The sequence below is a fragment of the Acromyrmex echinatior genome, chromosome 7, assembly GCF_024713525.1.
Source record: "Acromyrmex echinatior isolate Ae372 chromosome 7, ASM2471352v2, whole genome shotgun sequence".
In the NCBI taxonomy this organism is placed as follows: Eukaryota; Metazoa; Arthropoda; class Insecta; order Hymenoptera; family Formicidae; genus Acromyrmex; species Acromyrmex echinatior.
In genome coordinates, this window is record NC_141858.1 from 2,048,465 (window position 1) to 2,062,754 (window position 14,290).

The following is a 14,290-nucleotide window of genomic DNA, read 5'->3' on the forward strand; positions in this document are numbered from 1 at the left end:
GAAAGTCGGCAGATGGATATCACATGAGAGGCAGATGGAGAGGCGCAAAAACATATGTGAAATTTTACTCGAACTTACAAAAGAAAGTCGTTCTTGCATCGTATCGTTACTGGGAATGAAAAGTGGATATATTTTGAGAATCCCAAGCGCAAAAAATCATGAATAGATCCAGGCGCACCATCCACATCGACCGCAAGTCCGAATCGCTTTGGCAGGAAGACGGTGCTCTGTGTTTGGTGGCACCAGAAGGGTGTGGTCTATTATCAGCTGTTAAAGCCTGCTGAAATGCTTAATACCAAACGCTACAAATAACAATTGATCGATTTGAACCGTTTGCTACTCGAAAAACGACCAGAATATCGAAAAAGGCAACACAAGATCATTTTTCTCCATGACAATGCTCCATCGCATACGGCAAAACCGATTCGCGACACGTTGGAAGCACTCAGCTGGGAAGTGCTAGCCCATGCGGCTTACTCACCAGACTTGGCTCCTTCCGATTATCACTTATTTGCATCGATGGGTCACGCACTTGCTGAGCAGCGCTTTGGTTCGTACGAAAATGTGAAAAAATGGCTCGATGAATGGTTCGCGGCAAAAGGGGAAGATTTTTATTGGCGTGGTATCCACAAATTATCCGAAGGATGGGAAAAATGTGTAACTAGCAATGGAGCATATTTTATAAACCACTTTTTATCATTCTTCCGAATTTAACGTATTTTTTTTTGAAAAAAAATCCGCATTTCATATTTGTACACCTGGTATATACAATATATATATATATTTTTTTTTTGATCGAGCGATCTTACTCATTTATTACGTGACTCAAGTGACTCAAGTAACCGAAGCCTCCAAACCGCTGAGTCAATTCTCCTTGGGCAATCACAGAGATCTGATCCGGTTACTTAAGTCACGTAGTAAACGAGTAAGATCGCTCGATCGAATTAATCGCGGCTCATCACTAAGATCAATGGAGTGGTATGGTTGCGGACCGGCAGAGTGTCTGCTAGCTGGATGATTTGTATAATTGCGAACCGACAGAGTTTTGTGTAGGAGATGGAGCTGTTCGTGAAGGGCCATCTTTTTATATTCGCTAGTGGTGCCGAGTGCAGGCCTCGTATATTACTGGTTTAATCTAGGATTAGGGATATCGATTGTGAAATGAGATACTGGAATATGTGTCTAAGACAACTTTCGTCATCGACTATTTCCCGGATGTTCAATAGAGCCACATGTGTCATTTATTACCGAAAACTGCTGTTTGTAATTCTTATTGTATTTACTTCTTTTGTCCCTCGGGATAAAGTTCGTCTATTCGGCACTTGGTTCAAATTTTTAATCCAACAACTTCGTCCGAGTGGATTATTAGTCTTAAAAAGGCGAATGTTATTAAGCTCGTCTATTATATTATAATTCCCTATGTAGAAACAGGTGGTCTACCGATGTTATTTGTTAATAATTTTTATGGTGATGACAAAAATTTTAATCGAAGAAAAGAACTGTGGAGTCTGGACGTAACAAAAGGACATATTTTGTTTCAATTTCATAAAAGTCATTATTATTGTCTCTTGTATATTTATTTTTGTATTCGCAGTTTCTTTGTGTTCAATTTTTACAAGATTTTCAGTCGTATTGAGTAAACTGAAACTATGAGTACCAATTAATTCTTCTGTACTTAATTCTTTATCAGAAATAATAATATTTGAAAATTTTTTTGACAAAGATATTATCACTTTGAACTTATATTCCTATATCTTTCAGATTTATCAAGGAAATTTTGACATTTTCTTTCACAGTATCTGTAGAACATCCAAGTTCATTAATTATTTTAATTGCAGGCATTGTTTCTTGTTGCTCTTCAATTATATTTTCATTATCAGTTGCTTTTTCAGAAGTAAAAATAGTCTTCATTACGATTACTTTTTCAGATACATCACAAACATTTTCTATTAATTTTTGTTTTGCACAAGATCTTGTATGCCATCTTTCTTCTCTGGATTTTGCTTGAATTTCTTTTTGCAAACTGACATCTTTTCTCTTTGATTGAATTGATAGATTGAGCGATGGAATACTCATTTCCTTTAAGTGATATATACAATTTTTACCTTTCAAAAAATGTGACAAATCTTAGTTTTTCCTAATTTAAATAATTAAAGATAATATTTCAAAAATAAATAACAATTATACAATAATAATACTTACTTGATGGAATGAAATTTTTTTTGTAAAATGAAGAGAACACGTGGAAGTAGAAACCTCTCATGAAAATAGAAATCTTTTTTCCCATTTTTAATACTTTGATCCATGTTGTTCGATGATCAATTACTTCCTCCGTACCAAATTTGTTTGTGATTTTAACGAGATTTTTGTTCTTTTCAGGAAAATGAAAAAATTTAACAGTGTTATTCCTGCTTGGCTAGTGCAACCACAGACACAACAAAAAATTTTATTTTTATTTTTTCGCGGTGAAAATTCTATGATTTTTTCACTGCATTTGTACCAGAGAGATTATTTTTCTCTGTTCGTATTAAAACTCAAATGATTACAGATGATTGCTACAGTCACTAGACAAAGTTATCTACTCGCGCTAATTCTGATTTCTCCCGTCAGGTAGCATAGTGACACATCGAATTTCCCAATAAAAGCATTTATTACTCAAGTAGTTGAACAATATAATGATAAAGAGATTAATAATTTATGCATTGATCATTTCAAAAATCTTTTACATTTTGAAATATGAAAAATTATGTGTGTAATATGAACAATTTTGTACAAATATAGCATTACATTTTTATTTATTTATAGTTTAAATCTCGTTTTCGTGTATCTCGAGACATGTAATTTCCTTATTGATGCTTTCAAAGAATATAAATATTGTTCTTCAGAATAAAAAGTAAGAAGTAGAAAAGTAAAAACGGCTACAGAACATATTTTATGTTTTTTATATTAGGTGTTGGAATTAATTCGTAGCGTTTTACAAGTGATGGGAAGTACTTTCATTAATGTATTTTTTAATGCTCATGTGAAATAAATAACATTCTTTCATTAAAAAACGCTACGAATTAATTCCAACACCTAATAGTATTTAAATTGAATATTACCATTATTATACATTAATAAAAAATAATTTTTTTTAAAACTATTCTACACAAATCCAATATTTATTTCTTATTTTTATGTTTTTAGGTTTGTTTTTTATTTATTTCTTATTTTTATGTTTTTTTTTAGGTTTGCAGGCAACAAATGTGTAATACGTTGCAGATTTGTTTGATGTTAATTTATGTACTGCACATTTTAGATAGAATAATTCACTTTTTATATGATTTGAGTTCAACAATAATCAAATTTTCTCAAACTGCTGAAGAAAGAAATGTATGCGCAACACAATTTAAGGATGTATAATAAGAATCTTTTCTAAATTTATTTGAAAAAAAATTATATCCTACTCTCATAGAATGTACAAATATAAAATGTATATGCAAATATTAACAGAATAAACTAAATTAGTATAGATTATAGAAGAGTATAGAATAAATACTTTTTTTGATAATTATTTGTGCAACACTAAAAATTAAATTAATTTGTATGTTCAATTTATTATTTTCAGATATGTGGAATTTCTGGTATTGTTGAATACATTGATGATACATACATACCTATTCGAACACCATGTCATAAACCATGTCACATATGTTAATCGACATCATCAGACAGCTATTATCTTGCGATGTTCAAAATATGTTTATTGATGTTTTTATATAGGTATTCCTAGTAAAATACATGATGCTCGAATATATAAAATATCCTTTATTGGAGAGAAAGTGTGTCAAATGGGAAATGATTATCATATAAACAGAGATGCTACATATCCTCTATCCATAAATTTAATAATACCATTAAAGATTATGACACTTTAAATGAAATAGAAAGAACATTCAATAAGGCATTTTGTACCGCTAGAATAAAAATAGAAAATACATATGGTTATTTAAAAAATATATTTAGACAATTAATTCGTTTAGAAATGTGGTATGTTATTAAAATGTCTAAATTCATTGTTGCTTGTTTCGTATTATATAATTTATGTATTATTAAAAACGATTATTTAGAAAATTATCTTATAGAATATATAGAAATATATTACGAACCAAATAAATATATACTATATTCATCTAAAGAAAGAAATCTCAATAAATAAAATAGATATGTTGGCTACTACATATATGGAATCTTTGGAACACGTTGCTATTTAAAATATTACTTTATATTATGTTGTGTTTACACAATATATTTACAATTTATTACAATGTGCACGTTATATACATTTTTAGAATCTTATACATTTATTTTTAATAATAAAAACAACATTGTGTTATATATAAAATAAATTTTTTATTTTGATAATATTGTACATAGTCTGTTATGTTTGAATATATAGTACAAAAACAAAAATCTACATCGAATATAAAAATAAAATTAATAATAAACTTATTTTATGCAAATATTATGTGTCATCTTTTTGTTCTTCAAATGCCGAGACTGCCATCACATGTGTTTTAATTTGTCTAATTTTAATATGTCTTAATTTAATTTTTTTTTACTAACGTATATAAAAATAACTAATAGTATTATCAATTTTCTAAATATAATAGCTTTTTTAAAGATTTGAAATAAATATTGCATTAAAATAAAAAATGAACAAAAACGAAAATATACTGATGGTAATAACAGATAATTAATAAAAAATATTTATATTGTTGGGTACCGAATGCACTCAATGTATAATGAGAACAAAAAACAAAACTTAAAATATATTTTAAAAAACAAAGATAAAACGTAAAATTATTTTATCAATCTACATCAACTTTTAAGTCAACATTTATAATTCAGTCTTTCTTTTTATATAAGTTTAATAATTTTTATATAGCCTGTAATAATCTTTTATGATTTAATTTTAATCCTGTCCTTTTTTTTCCAAATAACGACAGCAATAAATTACATTTTATAACATTAATCTCGATTTATTTCAGCGGTAACAATTATTTCTCGAAGAACTTATTCCATGTTATTAGATTTTAATCTTTTTGTTTTTGGTTTTGGAGATTCAAATTTATTATTGCTTTCATCAGATTTAAAGATGTGTTCATCAGAATCAGTCCTATTTTTTTTATTAGTCTTTTATATTATATTATATATGATTTATCTTAACTAAAACATTTGGTTTAAAATTGTCATCTAAATCTTTAATTTTTTCAAATTTTTATCTTCATAAGGTGCTTCGGTGAGAGTATTTTCTGAAACTTGATTGTGTAATAAAACAGTCTTCTTCTGTCTATTAATATTTTTAAATCTATTTATATATTGTTCTTTAATAACTTTTTTATTAAATTGCTGGAATAAATTTTTGCTTATTTGTTCAAACATAGGAACTTTATTTTTGAAGACTCAGATATGGACCAATCTGTGGAAAATATATAATACATTTATAAATTTATAATTTATTATATACATTTTATAGTACATTTATTTTTAGTATTATAATAATAATATGCATGTGTGCTTACGTGCATGCGCGCGTACATATTTATATTTTTATATATACATGCAGTATATGTATGTATAATAAAATTAATTAAACATAATATACTTACATATTGATGATAAACATTAGGCATTAAACCTATTGAGTGTAAATGAATTTTAGAAATAAATTTCATCACACTTTCATCTAAAAAGAAAAAAAATTTTTATGTTTATAATATAAAGTTATTACTTTACATAACAGTTTCGTAATCTTTATTATTTATAACTTCGCATAAAATAAGATCATTGTTTTTATAATAATAACATTTTTTCCATCATATATTATACAATTCTTTTTATTAACATTGTTAAATATTTCTGTAAGAAACAGTTAATATATATTTACATGTAAATAAAAAAAAATATATTTTAATTATCTTAATCTAATCTAGTCTTCTTTTGTAATACAAGTATCGACAACTTTATGAATAAATAAATATTTTTGTTGGCGCTTGTCACTATTTAGCTCAGCATGTGATGCCAGCTCGTTGGCTTGCGTGGTGATTGCGACGTGATTGCGGCATGTGTGCGGCGTGCCGTGTCGCTGATGAGGTCCACCGAGGGGGAGGGCATGCGCGCGACTATGCGTGCGGATCCGCCGTGCTTCTAGATTTTTCGGAGCTTCCGTGTGCGAGGAGCCTCCTTGCGGTGAACACGTACAAGACTGATGCACAAACCATATTTTTATTCTTTGACCTGATAATATACGCGAGTGCAAATCAAGAAATAAAGTATTTTATCAAGGCAAGGTTTCATCTTTTATTACGCGCAGCCAATTCCTTCGGACAAGCCACAAGGCATGAGACACAAATCTCCGACTATGAGAAAACAGCGTTACACAGAACGCAACGAGGACACTAAGGACACTCCTTTCCCTAACAATTTTAAATATTTTATTTTGACAAATAAAAATATTAAATTGTTTCAATGAACTCACTAAGAGATAATTTATATAAATTCTGTTTGTAAGCTATTTTTTCTATTATATATTATACGGATATCTCTTATTTATTCAATTGAACACGGTTCAGGTTTGGATCATAACCTAGTAACCTGAAGCAGTGCACGTGACATCATTGATCTGATCCAGGTTCAAACTCACTCCATTCGATAACGCTATATGTGATCGTAGGATAGAAGCGTGTCGATTATCTTTCGAAATTGTAGAAACAATAAAAAGTGCAGAACAAATGCGGAAAAGATGCAAAAGAAGTGTAAAAGTAGTGTAGAAAAGATGCGCAAAGAGGCGCAAAGAGTTGCGAAAATGGTGAGAAGAGATGCGGAGAGATACAGAAAAAATGCGAAATTAATACGGGAGTGATGTGAGAGAGATTCTTAACAGCACAAAGTTGACTCTAAGTCGACTATAACTTCTAGACGTCTGAAAAATGGACGTCCATAAGTCGATTTTAGACTTGGAGACGTCTCTAAGCCATACAATATTCCACTTTAAAGACAACTGTAAGTCGACTTTAAGTCAACTATTCTAGGCTGTGGTCTGATTCATCCCCACACGCTCATGAACAGCATTCATCCTTGTTTAACTATAGTTAATCAACAAGGACAAATGATTTCACATTTAAGCTTTGTGAGCGTAAATCGCACTAGACGTCCTAAAGTCGATATTGGAAGGACGTCTGTACAAAGTCGACTTACAGTCGACTCTAATGGCTTGAATTAGCAAAGTCAATTTACAGTCGACATATCGACGTTTGTACTGTTAGAGATGTAGTGATGTGGTGGAGATGTAGAAAAAGTACAGAAAAAGTGCATGAAAGGTGTGGAAGTAATGTGAGAAAGATGCAAGAGAGATACGAAAAAAGTGTAGAAAAGATGCAGTAAAAATATAGAAAAAATGTAGAAAAAGTATAGAAAGGTGTCGAAAATGTGTAAAAAAAGATGTAGAAAGTGTAGAAAAAGTGTAAAAGTGCAGAAAATAAGTACAAAAAAGTGCAAAAGAGGTGTAGAAAAGATATAAATAAAGCGTAAAAAGTACAAAAAAAAGTGCAAATAAAAGGACAAGATTTTGCGAAGATGATGACGACGACGACATATCTAAATGAATAAATGACGTAAATTGGGCTGATATTTAATTTCGCGAGGACGCAAAAATTCGATAAATTCAGCCGACGAGAACGCAGTTCCACGATCGGATACAATTTTATTAGGATTTCCGTAGTCATCAAACAATGTTGAAAAGTGCTTGATCACTTCGCGTGTTGTAGTGGATTTTACTGGAAATAATCAAATGAACAGTGTACACGAGTCAATAAGAAATAGATAAAAAAAATGTGTTTTACTCCGTTACGGAATTCAGGCAAGAGATCAAAATGATCAGTGTGCGTTATTTGAAACGGGGTTTTTGCAGTCGGAATAATCTGTAACTCGCCTTCTTTTGGGTTAACTGACGCGCTTGCCATTAAACAGGTTACGCAATTCATCACATAACTTTGATTTTATGGCGCATGGCTGAGAACCAGTAATAGGCGCTGATCCCTTGAAAAGTCTTCTCAGTACTGCAATGGGCAGATTTATCATGATAGATGTATAACATTTTATTAATCATGCCTTCTGGCACTACAAATTTAATTTGATCAGGTTCTTTTTTATGTACTAGTCCATCGATAAGATCATACTCATGATAGGTACGTTTTTCTAAATGCTGAACGATCATCTTAATATTCGGATCTGCTAGTTGTCTAAGCTGGAGCTCTCTCTCTCTCGAGACATAATTTTCGTGGACGCAACTATCCTGCTTAACGCATCTATGTGTCATTTTCTGCTGCCACTCCTATATTGTATTATAAACGTATAGTTTTGTAATCGCAAAATTCAGCGAGCTATACGTGGATTAATATTAGCTTTGTTCACAGAACAGCATGAACCAACGAATCAGTAACGACTTTAAATACGATATATACGATAATAACGATATTCCGGCTAAATAAATGTGGAATCGTTCTTTACAATAGCTAGCATCTCCAACTCGAAAGAATGATGTCTGGACTCAGCCTCATTAGTGGATTGACTGTAATAAGCCACAGGAGCCAGCGCACCAGAATCTTGTTTCTGTAAGAGTATCGCAGCGAGCGCGATAGAACTCGCGTCAGTATGCAATTCAATATGCAAATGAGGCTGATGAGGTCTCAATATCGGGTATGAAAGCAAATCAGAACGCTTCAATATAGTTATTATCAAATTTAAATTCCGTGTTTTTCTTGAGCAGCGAATGCAATTTGGCCTTAGTGGCGAGGTCCTTGATGAACTGACGGAAAAAATTCACAAGATCTAAAAATCATTATAATTCAATAACGTTTTTTGGGAGGGGAAAACGTTTGACTGCTTCAATGTATCATTCGCTTAAAGTTATTCCGGCTGAGAATATTACGTAACCCAGAAATTCAACAGACCGCTGTTAAGTATAACAATTTTGATTTTGCCTTTAGCGCCTGACGCCATTTTTTGCTGCGAATTCTCTCGCTCCATTTGAATGCCATGATTGGTTGGCCCGCTCGTGCGCGTTCGTGACCATTCGATGCGCAAGGCTATGAGTTTCCTCATGCGCATCCCGAGCCATCTTGTACTTTTTGTACCTCGTTTTTCCGCCATTACAATCATCGCAATGATCGCACTGCTGCATCATTGTAAGCTGTATTCCGAGAGCCAAATAAACAGTGTTCAAACTAAGAGAAGAGTAGTACTTGATTCTCGACTACGCCCGCACGAAGTGATTCCATGTAAAACTTGCGTGGTAATGTATGTACAGAATTTTGGTGTGTCGCACAAAGTATTGGTCCTTCGAGCCGGATTCAGTCATTATGGATCTACAGACGACTCAACGAATACAAGCTAAAGCGGTTGCTAGTATTCCCGGCACAATTATGAGATCCTTGTGGCGAAGTCCAGGCACGCCACGGGCAAGCCGGTGAGTGGCAGCGGTGAACATAACCTACAAATTTGGCGAAGTCTAGTGCCAAGGCAGTCCGTCATCACATTGACGCTAGCTCACATTCGAATGCTAGGGCGTCCTCCTGCGCACTATGCACATTATCATCGTCTAAGATCTTCCATCTTTTGAGAGGCTAGTCGCAGCGAGAACGCTAGCTGCAACCAGCGGCAGCGGCGAGCAGTCAACATCATCGTTATCCAAGAAACAAGTTAACCTGAGATATCAGTCCAGAGGGACGACCCGCTTCAAAGATCAACTGCCGTCATCCTTCCCCATCGCATCAGCGAGGCATCGTCAAATCAGGAACGCATATAGGTATCGCGCGCTTCATAATTAGGTAAGGGGACTATCTAGATTGGTCGCCGACCAGAAAGATTCACGGTACAGAATTGTCGTTCATTAATCAAAATATCTACCGAAGATATAGTTGTTCTTAAAATACAATGCAAGGCGTCGTGTACGCGTACGAAAATATTCGTGGATGCCGTCACATCCCTTACGCTGTCGGTAATAGCTCAGCTTGAGGAACGTAAGTTAAAGTTGGATTTCAATTGGTTGATCGAAATATAATACTGTCCAATTTCAAATAGAAACATTGGACGAAGACGAAAGACCAGGGTTCGAGAAAGCATATTATGCGTTATCAGCGAAGAGAGCGGCTAGCCATTTCCATGTCAGCGACGCGTATCACTGCTCCATCGCCATCAAATGTTTCTGATACTTATGATTCCGCGGTGCACGTGCGACTATCGAAACTTAACCTTCCGACTTTCAGCGGCAAATACGACGAATGGTTTCCCTTTTTTGACGCCTTTAATTCAATTATGCACTCGAATACTTCGATTAGTAACGTTCAAAAACTTCAGTACTTACGTTCTTCTCTTTCCAGTGAGGCCAGTAATGTCAGCTCGCTGGAAATCTCAGATCTTAACTATGAAGTTGCCTGGCGACTACTGAAGGAGCGTTACGATATTAAGAGGGTCATCGTGATCACACATATTAGAGCCATCATGGAGCTTCCCTCTATGTCCAAGGAGAATTTCAGCGAGCTGAGACAGATAGCAGATGGCACGTCCATATACGTGCCCTACAGACATTAAAGCGCCCAACGTCTCACTGGAAAGAGATGACCTTCTTGTGTATGTTTTGAGCGCTAAGCTCGACACGATCACTCTGCGGGAGTGGCAGTTCTCTTTGGCCGGTACGGAGCTCCCCACTCTGAAGTAACTTATCGAATTCATAACACATCGTTGTTCTAGAGGCAATTTACTCACTGTTTTCACTAAAGGTAATAATCCGCGAAACTCGTTACGCCAGTTAGCATGTACAACAACAATCGGTTACAAATGCAGCTTCTGTCAGGGCGATCACTCAATTTACAAATGTAAGGAGTTTCTAGTACTTCTAATACTTCGTAGAAATTCAGAAGTTCGTAATCGTAAAATTTGTATTAATTGCCTACGTTCCACAACACACGTAGCTAGCAAATGTCCTTCAGACACTTGTAAGAATTGCAAGGCAAAACATAATACATTACTGCACATGACGACTGTTACAGGTACGCAAGATCCTGACAAGGAAAATTGCGTGAAATCTATATCATCAATCAGGGGAGGCATATCGAGTGTCGTACATTGTTGGATCGCAGGCTAACTTTATTTCTAGAGAATTCTTAACCGAGCTCGGTTTAACGCCAACATCAACGAACGTAATTATCTCAGGGATGGATGGCGTAACCACCATGTCTAATCAAAGCGTCCATTTGAAACTTCAGTCTCGCTTAAATTCTTATTCCTGATATCGAGTGTATTGTGATCGAGCAGGTGACAAGTAAACTTCCGGCGTTCACTCTCGATCGTGGCAGCTTTGACATTCTTCGCAATTTGGAGCTAGCTGATCCGCACTTCTATAAATCCTCAAGGTTTGATTTACTAAGTGTTGAAATTTTCTGGGATTTGTTGTGCGTAGGGCAGGTGAAGCTCAAACACTCAACTCTACAAAAGACACGCTTGGGATGGATTCTAGCCGGTTGTATCGGCTTTTCATCTGGCAATCCGCAGAAGGTGTGATCTTTTCACGCGACGATAATTAACGCAGATATTAACAGATACACGAGCAGCTGAGCCTTTTTTGATGTCAGGAAAGTTGTGTTAGGCATCCGACTGGTTATATCCTGATGGAAATTCAATGCGAATAGCACTTTCTGAGCAACGTGTCTCAGAATCAAGATGGTAGGTTGGTGAAGCTTCCTTTCAAGGAGCACATGATCGGCAAAATAGGTAGCTCTAGAGACATTGCCTTAAGGCGCCTACGAAATTTTGAAAAACGTTTCGAGCGTGATCCTAGCCTAAAGTTACGATATACAGAGTTTATGAACGAGTATCTGGCCTCAGGATACATATAAAGGTTATGGATGAATATTCCGACGAAGGCTTCTACTTGCCGCATCATTGTGTTTTCAAGAGTTGCGATCAGCCTTCCAAGATTCGCGTTGTCTTCGACGCGTCGTACAAAAATATCACAGGAGTGTCACTCAACAACGCTCTCACAGTGGGACCTGTCGTTCAGCAGGATTTAATGTTTATTTTATTGCGATTTTGTACACATCGTTAAGCTATTTCAGCCATAGTAAAAATGTACCGACAGGTTTTAGTGGATCCTTCATAAACGAAATAGCAAAGAATACTGTGGCGCGACAATATCAATTCGGACGTCCGGACTTATGAACTGACGACAGTTATGTACGGCACTTCTTTCGCTTCATATTTGGCAACGAGATGCTTGATATATTTGGCGGAGCAATGTGAGTCGACATTCCCAGTGGGATCAAAATGCATTAAGCAAGACTTTTATATGGACGATGCTCACAGAAGCGGACACAATTGCAGATACGAATTGACAGTAAGGGAGGTTACGCAAATATTACGGTTAGGATTGTTCGAACTTAGTAAATGGGCATCAAATTGCCCACAGTTGCTCGAGAATGTCGGAGGCCTGCAGGATGACTCGACCATCATTGGCAGGGACGCACATCCGCGTGTCTTAGGAGTTTTGTGATACCAAACAGAAGACAAGTTAGGCTTTTCATACGAAACTGACGTAAATCGCGGTATCTAAGCGCACAATATTATCAGAAATCGCTAGGTTATTCGATCCCTTGAGAGTTCTAGGACCTGCTATAGTTACGGTAAAAATTATCCTTCAAGAGCTTTGGCAGGAAGAATCTGTTCCGCAAGCCATATAATTACGATGGCTAAGATTCAAATCACAATTATCGGAGATAAACGAATTATAAATTGCTCGATGCGTTAAATTTGCTTCAGATTCTCAACGCATTCAAATACACGGGTTCTACGATGCCAGTCAACGCGCCTATGGGGTATGCATATACATCCGAACGGAAGGTATCAATGAGTATTGTTTAGAACTCCTCTGTTCAAAATCCCGCATTGCACCTCTCGAGGCGATATCTCTCCCGAGGCTAGAGTTATCTGCAGCATTATTGCTAGCCCAACTACTGGAAAAGATTAGAGATTCGTTTGACATATCGCACAATAAGGTCTTCCTCTGGTCGGATTCGACGATAACTTTAAATTGGTTGACTTCACCTTCTCGAAAATGGACAGCCTTCGTGGCTAATAAAGTTGGTGAGATACAGCGCCTGATAAGAATAGAGAGTTGGGCCCACATTTCATCAACTGATAACCCTGCGGATGTGTTATCGCGCGGACTCGATCCTCACGAATTGATAAGCTCTTCGTTATGGTGGCGAGATCCCGCCTTCTTACAATCTCCTCAAGATCAATGGCCAAGCGGTAGGTTCACTCAGCTTAAAGATGGCATTCCGGAAGCGCGGGTAATCTCCGCAGTCGCAGTTCCTCTTATACGCTTCATGATCGACGAATTGACAAGCAAGTTTTTCAGTTTAAATAAAATATGTCGCATTTTAGTTTATTATCTTAGATTTTGCAAGACACATCGTCCGAACCCGCCAACCAGTTTTGTTTCGCACAACGAAATTTCGCATGCACTAAATATAGCATGTAGAGTAGTACAGAAAATCTCATTTCCTGAGGAGTACAAGGCATTGAGCAAGGGTAGCTCCATCAGCACATCCAGTAAGCTACTTTCGCTATCTTCCTTTATAGATGAGATTGGATAATAATTCGTATGGAGGGTAGACTGAAAAATTTCGATTTATTCGAGACACGACACCCGATATTGATTCCAAACACAAACATAATTTAACAAAATGCGTAATAAATCATGAACACGTACGTAACATGCATGCTGGTACGTAGGTTACCATGGCCGTCGTAAGACAACGCTTTTGATCCCTTTCATTGCGATCAAGTACGCGCAAGATACTTCGAAATTGTATAACATGCTTCAGAGTCAAACCAATTCAATCGGAGACTATAATGGACTCCTTGCCGACTGCGTCACAGTGTCAAGGTCGTTTTCGCACTGCGGAGTGGACTACGCTGGTCCAATTACAATAAGAGAGGGCAAACGACGAAATGTCCATAACAGTAAGGCGTACATTTCTGTTTTCGTATGCTTTGCCACAAAGGCGGTTCATCTCGAACTAGTGAGCGACCTCACTTCGGACATGTTTATTGGTGCACTTCGGCGTCTTATCTCCCAAAGAGGTAAGCCAATATGTATGTATTCTGATAATGGGTTTACCTTTATAGAGGTTCACAACCAGTTCAAGGAGGTTTGAGACTTTCTCAACTCTCAGCAAGTACAGGCAGA

The 14,290-nt window shown here is 35.6% G+C and overlaps 1 protein-coding gene and 1 pseudogene across 1 annotated transcript; both read left to right on the plus strand.

Moving 5' to 3' along the window:
• Positions 1-1,056: 1,056 nt before the first annotated feature.
• Positions 1,057-10,653, plus strand: LOC147908953 (uncharacterized; annotated as a pseudogene).
• A 1,288-nt stretch (positions 10,654-11,941) lies between these two features.
• Positions 11,942-14,258, plus strand: LOC147908954 (uncharacterized). Its single transcript, XM_087407818.1, has 6 exons — positions 11,942-12,111; positions 12,421-12,551; positions 12,856-13,443; positions 13,573-13,650; positions 13,834-14,184; positions 14,230-14,258. The coding sequence occupies exons 1-6, from the start codon at positions 11,942-11,944 to the stop codon at positions 14,256-14,258; spliced, it is 1,347 nt and encodes a 448-aa protein (XP_087263944.1).
• The last annotated feature ends 32 nt before the right edge of the window (positions 14,259-14,290 follow it).